This window comes from Simochromis diagramma, unplaced genomic scaffold, assembly GCF_900408965.1.
Source record: "Simochromis diagramma unplaced genomic scaffold, fSimDia1.1 OVJJ01000205.1, whole genome shotgun sequence".
NCBI classification, from domain to species: Eukaryota; Metazoa; Chordata; class Actinopteri; order Cichliformes; family Cichlidae; genus Simochromis; species Simochromis diagramma.
Window position 1 is genome coordinate 10,040,880 of NW_024386782.1, and position 12,437 is coordinate 10,053,316.

At 42.6% G+C, this 12,437-nt stretch overlaps 1 protein-coding gene across 1 annotated transcript; it reads left to right on the plus strand.

Moving 5' to 3' along the window:
* Window positions 1-303: 303 nt before the first annotated feature.
* glula (glutamate-ammonia ligase (glutamine synthase) a) lies at window positions 304-4,005 on the plus strand. Its single transcript, XM_040021694.1, has 7 exons — window positions 304-431; window positions 1,067-1,254; window positions 1,335-1,496; window positions 2,179-2,325; window positions 2,438-2,565; window positions 2,675-2,874; window positions 2,986-4,005. Exons 2-7 carry the CDS (start codon window positions 1,089-1,091, stop codon window positions 3,296-3,298), a joined length of 1,116 nt encoding a protein of 371 aa, XP_039877628.1. The 5' UTR covers window positions 304-431; window positions 1,067-1,088; the 3' UTR covers window positions 3,299-4,005.
* Window positions 4,006-12,437: the final 8,432 nt, after the last annotated feature.

Below are 12,437 nucleotides of genomic sequence, written 5' to 3' on the forward strand. Positions count from 1 at the left end.
CTAAAACCAGTTCGTTCATGGCACTGATTTCCACCACTCGGTGGCGTCTTGGACCGGAGACGCACCTGGCGGTGTGAGCGGAGCTGAGCTGCACATTTTGCCCGGCACTGCAGCGTGTTTTCAAAGAGTTTGCCAGCCTCCTTTCTTTTTGTCTCGCTTCAGCTTCAGATTAAGCGCGAAGATGAGGATGCCCTCACGAGGGGAGACTCACGCATAGTAACACGCGGCTCAGCTCCGGGTAGAGGGCGTTGCGGCTCTTCTTTCAGCCCTCCCCCTCCGACCAATCAAAGGCCAGATCCCGCTCTTATAAATTCTCCTGGATCCGGGATCTCAGTACCGGAGAATGAGAGAGCCACTAGTGAGACATCATTCAACAACACATTGGACCTGCCAGTCCTTTAGTTTTTATTTCAATTTTCTCGTTTCTCGAGGTAATTCGTCTTTATTTTTCCTACCTTTGCATTAGTTTACCTCCCGGTCAGGCAGCTCTTTGTGTGAGACTTCCCATTGTTCCAGACTTTGTGCAGTAACTTCTTTCTTAACCCGAGCTTCTGCCTTTCCTTGATTGCTTTGTATGGATGCTTCAGTTTATTTTTCCTAGGTGTGTTGATTTAGGTGTGGGACAGAAGGTAATGTGTATGAAACAGGAAGCAAATGATGTAACATTGCCTCACCTGTTTTCGGCGATCAGCTACTGCGTGTATGGATGAGGTGTATTTAGCGGAAGCCGTTTGTTTCCTTGTGTTTTCCACAGTGTGAGGTGGCATCTGCGGTGTTAAATGTAATCTTATCAGTAAACACGGATGGTGTAAAGTCGCCTTTTCTTTTGTGGCGAAAGCAGAAAAAAATAGGAAAACGCTGGAAATGTGCCTTAAAAAAAAAAAAAAAAAACACATCCTCGGTGTGTTTTTTCACCCCCCCCTTTCTGGAAGAAAAAACAAAACAATGGGGCTGCTTTTGTGTGTGTGGTTTTTTTTTTTGCGCCCCCGAACCCGGTTATGCAACATGTGATCCAGAGCGCAGCGCAGTCTCATACCTGCTCTCATCTCCCCCTCTTCATCCTCAGGTGTATTATAGTAGCAAATAAGATGGCTACGTCCGCCAGCGCCAGTTTGAGTAAAGCTGTCAAGCAGCAGTACATGGAGCTCCCTCAGGGGGACAAAGTCCAGGCCATGTACATCTGGATCGACGGAACCGGAGAGGGGCTCCGATGCAAAACCAGGACGCTTGATTCTGAGCCCAAAAGCATCGAAGGTAAGCAGCATCTTCCTGACGCAGTCGCAGAAAGCCAGAGATGTTCTGCAGGCTATCACACTGCTCTGCTCCTCTTGTAGATCTTCCTGAATGGAACTTTGACGGATCCAGTACCTACCAATCCGAAGGCTCCAACAGCGACATGTATCTGATCCCCGCAGCCATGTTCCGCGATCCATTCCGCAAAGACCCCAACAAGCTGGTGGTGTGTGAAGTCCTGAAGTACAACCGTAAACCTACAGGTAAACGGAGCTCCTCTGTTTTTTTGTTTTTGTTTGTTTTTTTAATAAAAAAAAAAAATTGGGCGATGGATGGTGATGTGCGTGTAAGAGTGCATCATAAATGTGACCACTTCAACGAGATAATGGCTATAAAATTATTTGAAAATCTGATAGCTGAATATTAAAACTGATAAGCTAACGCCAGACGGCCGGTGATTTTATTGGTCTAAAGGTGTAAAGTGGGCGGGGCATACCTTTAAAGGAGAACTCCGAGGAAGAGGGGAAAGGAGCCCAGCAAACTGTTTGTCAGCGTTGCTAAGCAACTATTTTGATAAAGTTGTGACATGACATAAACTTAGATATGCTTTGACCCAATTGTTCTTGGTATGAAGCACAATTAGTAGTTCTAATCAATTTAATGATTATTGCAGTCATGGTTGAAATATGCCACCCACTCATTACGTCTCATGAGCCAAAATTTGAGGTGTGTACATACCAGAGATACAGCATTGGTGATTATGGCAAATGAATGGGAATAAATGTGGAATTAAAACATAACTGAAGAATTGTTCTGTAGATTTACACTCATTTTATTTGAGATGAGAGAAGCTCACAATTACAGATCAGAGACCCTAAAAATATGCACTGTCGGTGGCCAAAGTGTTTTAGAACATTGTGTAATTTGCCATGTTGGTCTCTGCAGAAACCAACCTTCGGCTCACCTGTAAGAAAGTGATGGATATGGTGGCGGATCAGCATCCTTGGTTTGGCATGGAACAGGAGTACACCATCCTTGGAACGGACGGGCATCCATTTGGCTGGCCATCTAATGGTTTCCCCGGACCACAGGGTGAGAAACCTTTTTTTTAAATTTTTTTTTTTTTTTATTTTCCCTCAATGAATTAATGTGCATGGATACATGGATCCTTGCCTGGATGATGTAACACTTTCAATGTTTGCAGGGCCATACTACTGTGGTGTTGGAGCTGACAAAGCTTATGGCAGGGACATAGTCGAGGCCCATTACAGAGCTTGTTTGTACGCTGGAGTCCAGATTTGTGGCACAAATGCTGAAGTGATGCCTGCTCAGGTAATTAAAGAAGCCAAACATGAATTTGGATTTGAAACCTGGTTTTTCTGGTTCTTAAGAGACAGTTAAAAGTATCACTTGTAATGCTGAGCTGTCTCTCCATGTGCAGTGGGAGTTCCAGGTCGGACCTTGTGAAGGCATTGACATGGGCGATCATTTGTGGGTAGCGCGCTTCATCCTGCACCGTGTCTGTGAGGATTTTGGCGTTGTCGCCTCATTTGATCCCAAGCCAATCCCTGGAAACTGGAACGGTGCTGGCTGCCATACGAACTTCAGCACGAAAGAGATGAGGGAAGACGGTGGATTGAAGTGAGTGGCAAAAGCTTCATGGACTTGTTTAAGTTCACGTCTAGTTTAATTTATTTCTTTAAAAAGTTATTTTTGCATTTCTGATGCGACACTTGTCATTCCTACTTTCAGAGCTATTGAGGATTCCATTGAGAGGCTCGCAAAGAGGCACAGCTACCACATTCGTGCCTACGACCCCAAAGGGGGGCTCGACAACGCCCGCCGTCTCACTGGCCGCCACGAAACATCAAACATCCACGAATTCTCTGCAGGTGTGGCCAACCGTGGTGCCAGCATTCGCATTCCTCGTAATGTTGGTCAGGAGAAGAAGGGCTACTTCGAAGACCGTCGCCCATCAGCCAACTGTGACCCGTACAGTGTGACCGAGGCCCTGATCCGCACCTGTCTGCTGAACGAGGAAGGAGATGAACCCGTGGATTACTAAATCCACAACTGACTCCGCCTGTTTTCCCCCCCCCCTAATTTCTTTTAAACTAGTACTGTATTTTTTTTGTCCTCCCTTTCTCCCTCTGAGATGATTTTTAACCCACATTTTTAATGGCTTAAAGTTGACTGGTCAACTGAAAACATGACAAGGTGTTAGATCCTTGGTAGTTGTGAGCTGGTCATGGCAGGGTATGCCTTTCCCCTCATCTTTAGCAGGGATTGGCTTTTGTAACACTGTTTTGTAACCCATGTCATATCATTCCCTGTTTTGTCAGTGACTAAAACGAACTAAAGCACATGGACACTGCAGAGTAGCGCTGCTAAGACTGGACAGCATTTGTAATTGAATAAATCTGACTAGTTAGTATACTGTTAATATGTTGAACTGCCTTTCAACTATCCAGTCTTCATTGTTACTAATTCTGTCGTTTTATCAAGTGTCTACTTTTAAATGGCAACATTTGTCTTCAGAGTTTTGACACACTGGGTCATCTTTGTATCGTACACTTTGTAGAGGTCTGTACCCAGATGTAAGTTGTGCAAATGTGGTGGATCTGTCCATAATGCCATTTGTAGATTTCCTCAAGGAGTTTTATCCTTTTGTTAACTGCGATATTATAATGCACCTGATTTGGTAAAACATTACATTTACTGAACATGGTGATTTTTATTGAAACATTTAAAACTTTTATTTTTATCACAACACTGCTGTGTGACTCTTTGACTTCCCACACTTCCAACCGACTTGCTTCCTTGTAGAAGCTCAGACAGGTAGTGGTGTACTATAGCTGGTTAACCTCATCTGTTATTGTCTACCTTAGACTTTAAGGGTTGGGGGGGAACTAACATTTTAGGACTTCCGGTTTAACAGGTACATATCAAGACCAAGGTGTAATGATCCAAATAATATGGGTGCCAGTTGTTGTTTACAGCCCAACTATTAACCCAGAAAATTGTATAAAAAGCTATGAGCTTGCCAAGTTCCAAAGTGTTAGGAGTATAAATGGAGACCGGAGGACTCAAGTGCCAAAAATATATTGCTTTTTGCCTATAGGTTCTATATGCAGATGCAAACATTGTTTATACAGCTTAAGCTTGCATTGCAGACCCAGTGGCAGCTTCTATCTTCTCATCTAACTTTTATTCAATATTTTGGCAAGCACACTATTCTTAATCAAAGTTGTCCAGCTATGGACAGCAAAGCATCAAGTTTTCATTGATAAACTTAGTTTAGACTGGAGCATTCATAAAGCTATCATGACAGTGTGAAAATCATGATTGATCCAAAGGTTTCTAGCTGCAGGAGGAGCTCGGGCTGCTCTTCACACATTTGTGCAAGCTGTTAAAACAGCTGGCACTGCTGTGTTGTTACTGTGAGTGTTAAAAGGAAATACACCAAGAGGAAACACTAGTAATGTTTCAGTCTGGCTGATGCCTTGGCAGGAGCTCAACAGCAGCTTTGTTTGGGCTCGTTTTTAGGATGGAATGAGAAGTAACTGAAAACTGGTGCACTCATGAGACAGTTATTAAACTCCTTCAGTGAAAAAGCCAGAGGCCAGTCTTCCCAGAAGTGCTGTGTCATTTAACAGTCAGACAGCACCGCAGATTGTTGTGGCTTGAATGTACTTTGTCTGCACACTGTTATTAACTTAAGAAACAAACTAGAAAAACAAGTCTTTCCTTTGAGTTTAGAGGGTGGCAGGTTTGGGGTAAATTTCCACTAGTAGCAAATTTCTAGGTGCTGCCAGTTGATGCAAAGTAGTAAATTCAGCATATTTCTGGTATTTATATATATTGTTTACCCTTAAGCGTTGCGATCTGTAGAGAACACGTATAAATTCAGCTGTGTTCGAATCCAACATGATGTCAGGAAAGAGTTGGGAATCTGCACTATACAGAGAAAATAACAGGATGGAAAATAAATCCTTTTTTTTGTGCTAACATAATGAGACAAAAGAGTGACCCAATTTCCTAAAAAAGCACACAACATGGTCATTTCACGTGACAGAACATTTACTTCTGCTGTCCTCTCCTTTCTTGGGGGTAGGGCTTTGAGACCTTTCCCCTACATCCCAGCTGCCCTTACAACACAATGCTAGTCAGATCCCTGATTGGCTTTGCATGGCGCAGGTTAGCCAATCATAATGCCGAAAGCAGGTTTACTCATATTTCAGAAGACGGTGAATGGCTTGAAGCCAAGACATGTACTTTGTTTTTGTCTTTTCTGGGAAAACACGAAACCTCTCCACCCTTTTAAACTTTGTTTTGTAGAAAACCTTTCTGAGTTCACTGAGTTCGTAACAGAAAACCAATAAGGAAAACATGTGCAGGATGTAAAGTTTGAAGGGAAAAACAAGTATAAACTGTGCTTTAAAACTAGAAGATAAAACCTTCCATCAGCAATCACTAAGTTGATAATTGGGCATTGAACTGTATCTTTTATTGTGAGTTTATTTAGAGACTGTTGTGCATTGCAGCTAAAAGTGTGTGTGTGTGTGTGTGTGTGTGTGGGGGGGGGGGGGGGGGGAGTCATGAATTTATTATTCCCATTTAAGCAAAAGGAGAACCAAAACACCAAAACAAAGAGCATTCAGTTTACAGTTTTAATAGACAAGCAAAAGAAGGCAGATATGAACAAACATCCAGTAAAACACAGAAAGAAGGGTGCAAAAATGAAAAACACTGCATATCAATATAAAAAGAACCCACAAGCAAGACAGTCAATAAAATATGACAAAAGCTTCGCTATATAAAAGCTTGCCTATAAAAAATGTGATCTGAGAATTAAAAGGCAATCACTGATTCAGCAAACCTTATCTCCTCAGGCAGCTTGTTCCAAAGCTGAGGGACTTGTTGACAAAAGAAAACAAACATTCCCTGACTGGCACACACACTGCAACAGTCCAGTTCTCCCAGTAAAACTTCATGCTTTCCCAGAACCACACAGTGACACCATGTTCTCCTAGACTTAAATCCCATATAATTAAAGCACGTCATTTAGCACCAGTCCCTCCCTTAGCTGTGTTTCCATTTGCATATGTGACAAAAAAGAAAACTTGATCAGTACGCTGTGTTCAGTTCTTTTCCTCTTACTCGACACGTGAGTGTTGCCATGTCGTAAGAGGATGCTGGGAGTTCAGTGCACCGCTACAATCTGTGAAAGCCACCTAATGGCATTCAGTCACCATCTAAATGAGTAAATCCCTTCTACTTCCTGGCTTTGAAGCTCAATTAGGGGTGTTTCCATTTGCATGCAGAATCCAAACCTCCTTCTGCCTGGGAAGCTCAAACGATGGGGAGACACTGGACAAAGGATGGAGCGGGATGCTGCCCTGTTGCTATGGCAACCACCGGAATGTACAGGCTGGATCGTGGCGGTTCTTGTGTGGAGTGCCAGAAACCCCCCCCCCCCCACATCCATGTTATGTAAGTAGGGGGGGAAAAACATCAAATGGGGTCTCATAAATGGAGCTGCGCAATAGCCCCCTGGCCAAACACAGCTTTATGATGCTGGTCAGCCAGCAAGCACTCACAGTATGGCATCAATCAATGCAAATAACTCTTATTCCATATTCACAGTGACAGTTTCTGAGATCTAATGTAACAACGCACGGGGATCTGCAGGAAAATCGGTCATTGTTAGAGGTTACTGCTCTGTTGTCAGTGCATGCACAGTACAATCCTACTCATTTCTGTTGTGGTGTTGTGTAACAAATCGCACTGGTTCAAACCAGTGCTGGCGCTTCTTGTAGTCAGTGCGAAATGGATGGAGAGCTCCCTGCATCATAAAGTCATGGCTCTAGAAGGACGAGAGAGTGATGAAATTTGCAAAACAGCTTCGAAAGAAACCAATGCAGCTTTTTGTTTTATGCAAAATGCATCTTAAGAAAGCTGCAAGAGAGGAGATGTCAGTGGAGGACACATGTGTCTCCTGGCTCATTTCTTGGCGGGAAGCATGAATAATCCTATTTTAGAGAGAAATATATAGAACAAGAAAAATTCTTTTGAGTGTGAGAAATCATCAGAATTTATATCTTTGCAGGGAATAACTCCATCTTTTCTTTCTCTTTCTCCCACACATTCACTAAATATTCACTCTAACATACATTTACAAGCTGTGCTTACAAGCGCTATCAGAAATAAACATGCAAACTCATCCCTGTCTGCATGAGCAGAGATAACATGCAGCTGCATATTTTGTCCAGCTGCACTTATACTCAAAAATTTGGTATGTTCCCACAGACAGGCTCTGTGCACTGGCTACAAGGATCCTGATTGGCTGAGCACTCTGGTGTGATTGGACTTATGTTAGATCCCCAACAGCCACTCAAATTTACCTGTGCTGTGATTGGTCACGCCATTACATATGACACAGTGACACAGTTTTGGCTGTGCTCTGCTGCAGGAAACACAGTATGCTTTTGTCTCTCGTCGATGGTAAAAACATGGAATAGATGGAAGCATGATAAGAGAGGAATGTGGAGGTGTGTTTGCAGTCTTTTTGTAGGTAAAAGTGTCAAAGGCAAACATATTAATGTCCACATTTAAAGTAAAGAGAAAAAAATATATATACAGTGCTTGCACGTCCATCAGTTTATTGCTACTCTTGCTTATCTACTTGTAAGATTTAGTTGGACTTCAGGGTAAAATATCTGCACTTTAATTCTGCACTTGAGTACTTCTGCTCAGTCATCCAGCATCTGTTTAACTTTTCTTCTTCGCTGTTGCTAAAAATTACTGTTCATCCATTCAAGTGTCAGGAACGTGTTGAATTCATAATTAAACATCCTGTCACAAACAGTTCTGAGCAGTTTCACCAGAGTTCAAACTGTCCACACTTCCATGGCTTGAAAAGAGGGCTGAGGAATGGCCAAATGCCAGTACTCTTCCACCTCAAAATTCACAAGGGTTGCTCCCCTCCCCCAAAGACTCCCTGCTGATTTATCAACAGGGGGTTGTCCCTTCTTTAACATATAAAACAAAGGATGGCCGGCAGACCCCTACAAGTCCTTTTTCTTGGTAATTTTCCATTTAGTAATAAGGCACGCAAGGAAAAAAAGCTTCCATGTGCTACTGAAATTTGGGGACAGGGACAAGTTTTTTTTAAATGACAATGCTCAAAACAAAAAAGCACACACCACAGCCTGCATTGCATATTATACAAGATTCAAAGACATTTGAAGGGATCCTGGACATCCTTTAAGGAATTTTGCTGGCAAACTAACAGAAGACACTCATCAGATCTGGGATCTAACTCTCATGTTTACTTTTTTAAATAATGTAAAATAAAATCTTAAGTCGACTTAATAATTCATTTCAAAGAAAACTTTCAATGTGTACATCGCATTTTGTGGTTTCCAGGAGTGTAAAGAAGTGATCTTCAAGCTGACAGTCGCGTGGCAGTCACTACCTCAAACCTATTTGCTCAAAAATTTGACTAACAAAAAAAAAAAGTGTCTCGTTCACATCAGCCAAACACAAGCTTATTGAAAAGCAACACTTCAAGATGGCTCAGCCAAAACACCCTCCTTCACACCCTTTCTCCTTGTACACATTTGTAGCTATTGTGTGTATTAAAACCAAGCTGAATCAAAGATAAAAGATTTCTCGCCTTTCATCCTCGACTGATTGTCACAGGATGAAAGGCGATGTATTGCATCACAGGGCTAATGCAGAGAGACAGACAACCATTCACACTCGGTCACCAGTTAACCTATCGTGCATGTCACTGGGATGTGGGAGGAAGCTAAAGTAGCCTGGGAGAACATGCAAACTGCACTGACCACAGTGTGCTGAGAAAAAATACTCTCTAATTCTACATATGATTTGCTGTAGCTGTTGGAGTTGGGCCGGATTCAACCACAGAGACTCCTTTATGTGTGCTCCAAAGCCAAAAGCATGTCGCACAGTGTTGACAGTACAATGCAAATACTGGCCATTTTTAAAAATTGATGGAGAAAGTTTCTCCCGGAGGAGTTTTTCACAATGAGCGAGTATCTGGAAAGAACACCAGCAGATCAGAGGACTATGGACAGTTCTGAGGTTTTAAACTCTCGGTTTACTCCACCACAACACAAAGACATTCTTTGTCTTCTCAAGAAGGGAAAAGAACACACGCACAAATATAAATGAGCATAGCCCACAGTACCAGTTGTTCCACTTATTTTTGATGTCGCCCCCAGGTGACAGTACACAACTAAAACAGGAAGACGTGGGTCTGCAAAGCTTTGCTTGGCACCTACAGTCCACCAAAGCACATGCTGAGCTTTTTACCATGTTAATGGGAAAAGTTGCTTACACACTGGAAGTCCAGTGGTTTCACATCTAGGGATTAGTAAGATCACTCTGACGGTCATGAGAGGCTTATTGTGGAAGGATAGATGACAAAATAAAAACAGTGCTTCCAAAGGTTACAGTTTTTATTCTTTTCTTAAAAACAGAATTGCACCTTTAACCCATTTATGGGTCATATAGTTAAATAAAACCATCAGGGGAAACTTATGTATGATATAACTTCTAACACATTACATACAGTTGAAATGGTGAAGAATCCAAACAATGTGCAGCTCTTTTGCAAGAGGTCAAAAGTCAAAAATGTTCAGAGCCTGAGGTCCAGTGTTTAACATTAGTTTAAAAATGCTCCCAGTAAAATGTGGTGGAACAGAAACACAAAGCAGCCTGAAATACAAAGTACAAAACTGTAAAAAAGTAAACAACTTAAGTAAATTCACAGACTCACTTGGCCCTTCTGGGCAAGATCAAATTACTATTTGTAGAGTAACACTTAGAGTCAGCAGGTTTGAGCTTTAAAGGTTGGGTGAGACGGAGAGGCAGATGACATCACTTAACATGTAAAGCTTTGTGAAACTGTATGTGTATAGATGTTTTCAGGTAGTAAGAGCAAACAATAAAACCATAAACGTCTTGAGAAGACAGATTTCCACCATAGTAAGCAGCCCCGGACCTTTAGACGCGTCACATGATGTTAAACTTAAACCAGCCTGTGTCCTGCGTTGACCTGTAACAGCCGAGCACACTCATAAGACTTCCTGAAAAGCATGTGAAACTCAAACCTATGAAAAATCTTTAAATAAGCTTATCATAATCATCTACCGTACATGTCTTCTATGTGATGCTGGCATTTCCCATAGCGCTTACTTGTTTGCACTAAGATGGCTGATCCTGCCTGACAAACTCTATGTGCTTTTGTGCAAACAATAATCAGGTCACGACTAATGCAAAAATTATACACCCTCATAAGAGAGAGTGTTGTTCAAGGACTCATTTTTTTTCTTATATAGGAAATAAGAAAGCAACTAGAAATACTTGGCAAAATCGCTTCTCTATAAAGCTATATACCAGCAAAGGGAGTACATTCATTTTCTGTTTCCACTTTTTACGATTAAGATTGTCTCATTCAGATTTGGCTGTTTTTTGTTTTTTTGTTTTTTTGTTTTTTTTGTGTCCCGTTTGGATCTATAGCCATCAGAATTGTTGTCTTAAGGCCAAGAAGCTGCCAATCGGATTTAATTACCAAAGTTGGATCGTCATGGCCTTGCCATATGGTCCATTTTGATTGACCTTTATTTATTTATACTTCTGCATTTATTTTTATTTCAGTTGCTAACAAACGGGACATACATGACTGGAGGATAGGACAGGGAGAGACTGAAGAAAGAGAGGGAGAGAAAGAAAACCCAAATGGGAGAGAGACGGTGAGAAGGGGGGGAAGAAAGGAAAAAAAAAAAAAAAAAAAAAAAAAAGAACAAAACTCCTGGGTCACCTGTATGGAGAAAAAAAACAGAAGAGAAAGCAAACAACAAAGAGCAACATAATAAATAAAAAAAAACGGCACCATCACAATAAACTAGTTAGCAGTAGATATCAGTAGATACTAAATAATAAACGATATTGTGCAGCACGCAAGATAGACAGCGCACAATGTGCTTTGAGGCAGCAGCCAAGAAAGCTGTAGTCCGCGTCTGTGAATACCCGTGTGTACACCTGTGTGCATACCTGTGTGGATCAGCATGCTTGCATTCCAAAGGTTTCTCCATGTAACGATCTGCTAGGGAGTGTGGGGAGCCACAGCCCCGTCCTCCAGGGCATGAAGCAGGTATGGAGGAGATCAAGACTCCAGACATCCAGAGGCCCCCAGAACACAAGAGACCAAGGAAGACCAACAGAGGGGCAGCCGCGCCACTGTCCCAGTAAGAGCTGAGGAGAGTCCCAGATGAGGGCTCACTCAGCAGCCGCGGAGCAGAAGCCAGGGGGGAGTTGCAGTGAACGCGCCCGTAGGCTTCCGCGCAGCCAGCTGTGCCCCTGAGTGACCGAGGCCCCAGGCCGAGAGGCCGGGGGCCCCCCACCTCCGGAGTGGCCCGAGCGAAGCCCCAGGCTCCAGGCCCCGATAGCGGCCCGCCAGGAGGGAGCCGGTGTGTACCGGACGCCCAACCCCAGACACAAAGAACCACCAACGCACCGACCCTGAGGGAGTCCGGCCACTGGCAGGGGAAGTGGTGTGGGTGGGGATAGGCTCCAAACCTTTGGAGGGCATGAAGATGTCCCCAGAGAGGTGCGTCGATACCCAACACTGACATATAGACACAGACTACAGGCACACCACAGACACAAACATCCAGTTCCCACCCTCATGCTCTCATATGCACTTATTCCACACTCAACCAACATGGAGACAGACATAAAGAGACGCTGTACACATGGTCACACTCCCCAAGCTGTTTTTGAAAGACACGCTTAAATTAAACAAGACGCAAAGTATTAGAACACTTTAAGAGGATGACAACCTCAATCAACACAGCAGGAGCTTGGATACAGAGTCAGAGTTTATGCAACATCACTAGTATTGCTATCAGCTTATCAGATGGATAACAATACTAGGAGTAACTACAGTACCTAGAAGAAAATCTGTAGTATCGTTTAACACTACTTTACTTCTTCTATTTATTTAAAGCTGATTTGTTTCATACAAGTTCTTAATCATCAAAACCAAAGCCTGAAGAGAATTTAGGTCACAGTTTCAGGACACTATTAAAAAAAACACCCCTTCAGCAAATATTAAAATACTATCCAAAAGCTTAATAAATCAATAAAGCAGACATGATGTGTTAACTACTTAC

What these genes read in the sequence shown, in the direction of transcription:
- glula (XM_040021694.1), top strand. Translation starts at nt 1,089, where the DNA reads ATGGCTACGTCCGCCAGCGCCAGTTTGAGTAAAGCTGTCAAGCAGCAG. An exon ending in GTACAACCGTAAACCTACAG is followed by an intron (nt 1,497 to 2,178) that starts GTAAACGGAGCT and finishes TGGTCTCTGCAG; the next exon opens with AAACCAACCTTCGGCTCACC. An exon ending in TGGTTTCCCCGGACCACAGG is followed by an intron (nt 2,326 to 2,437) that starts GTGAGAAACCTT and finishes CAATGTTTGCAG; the next exon opens with GGCCATACTACTGTGGTGTT.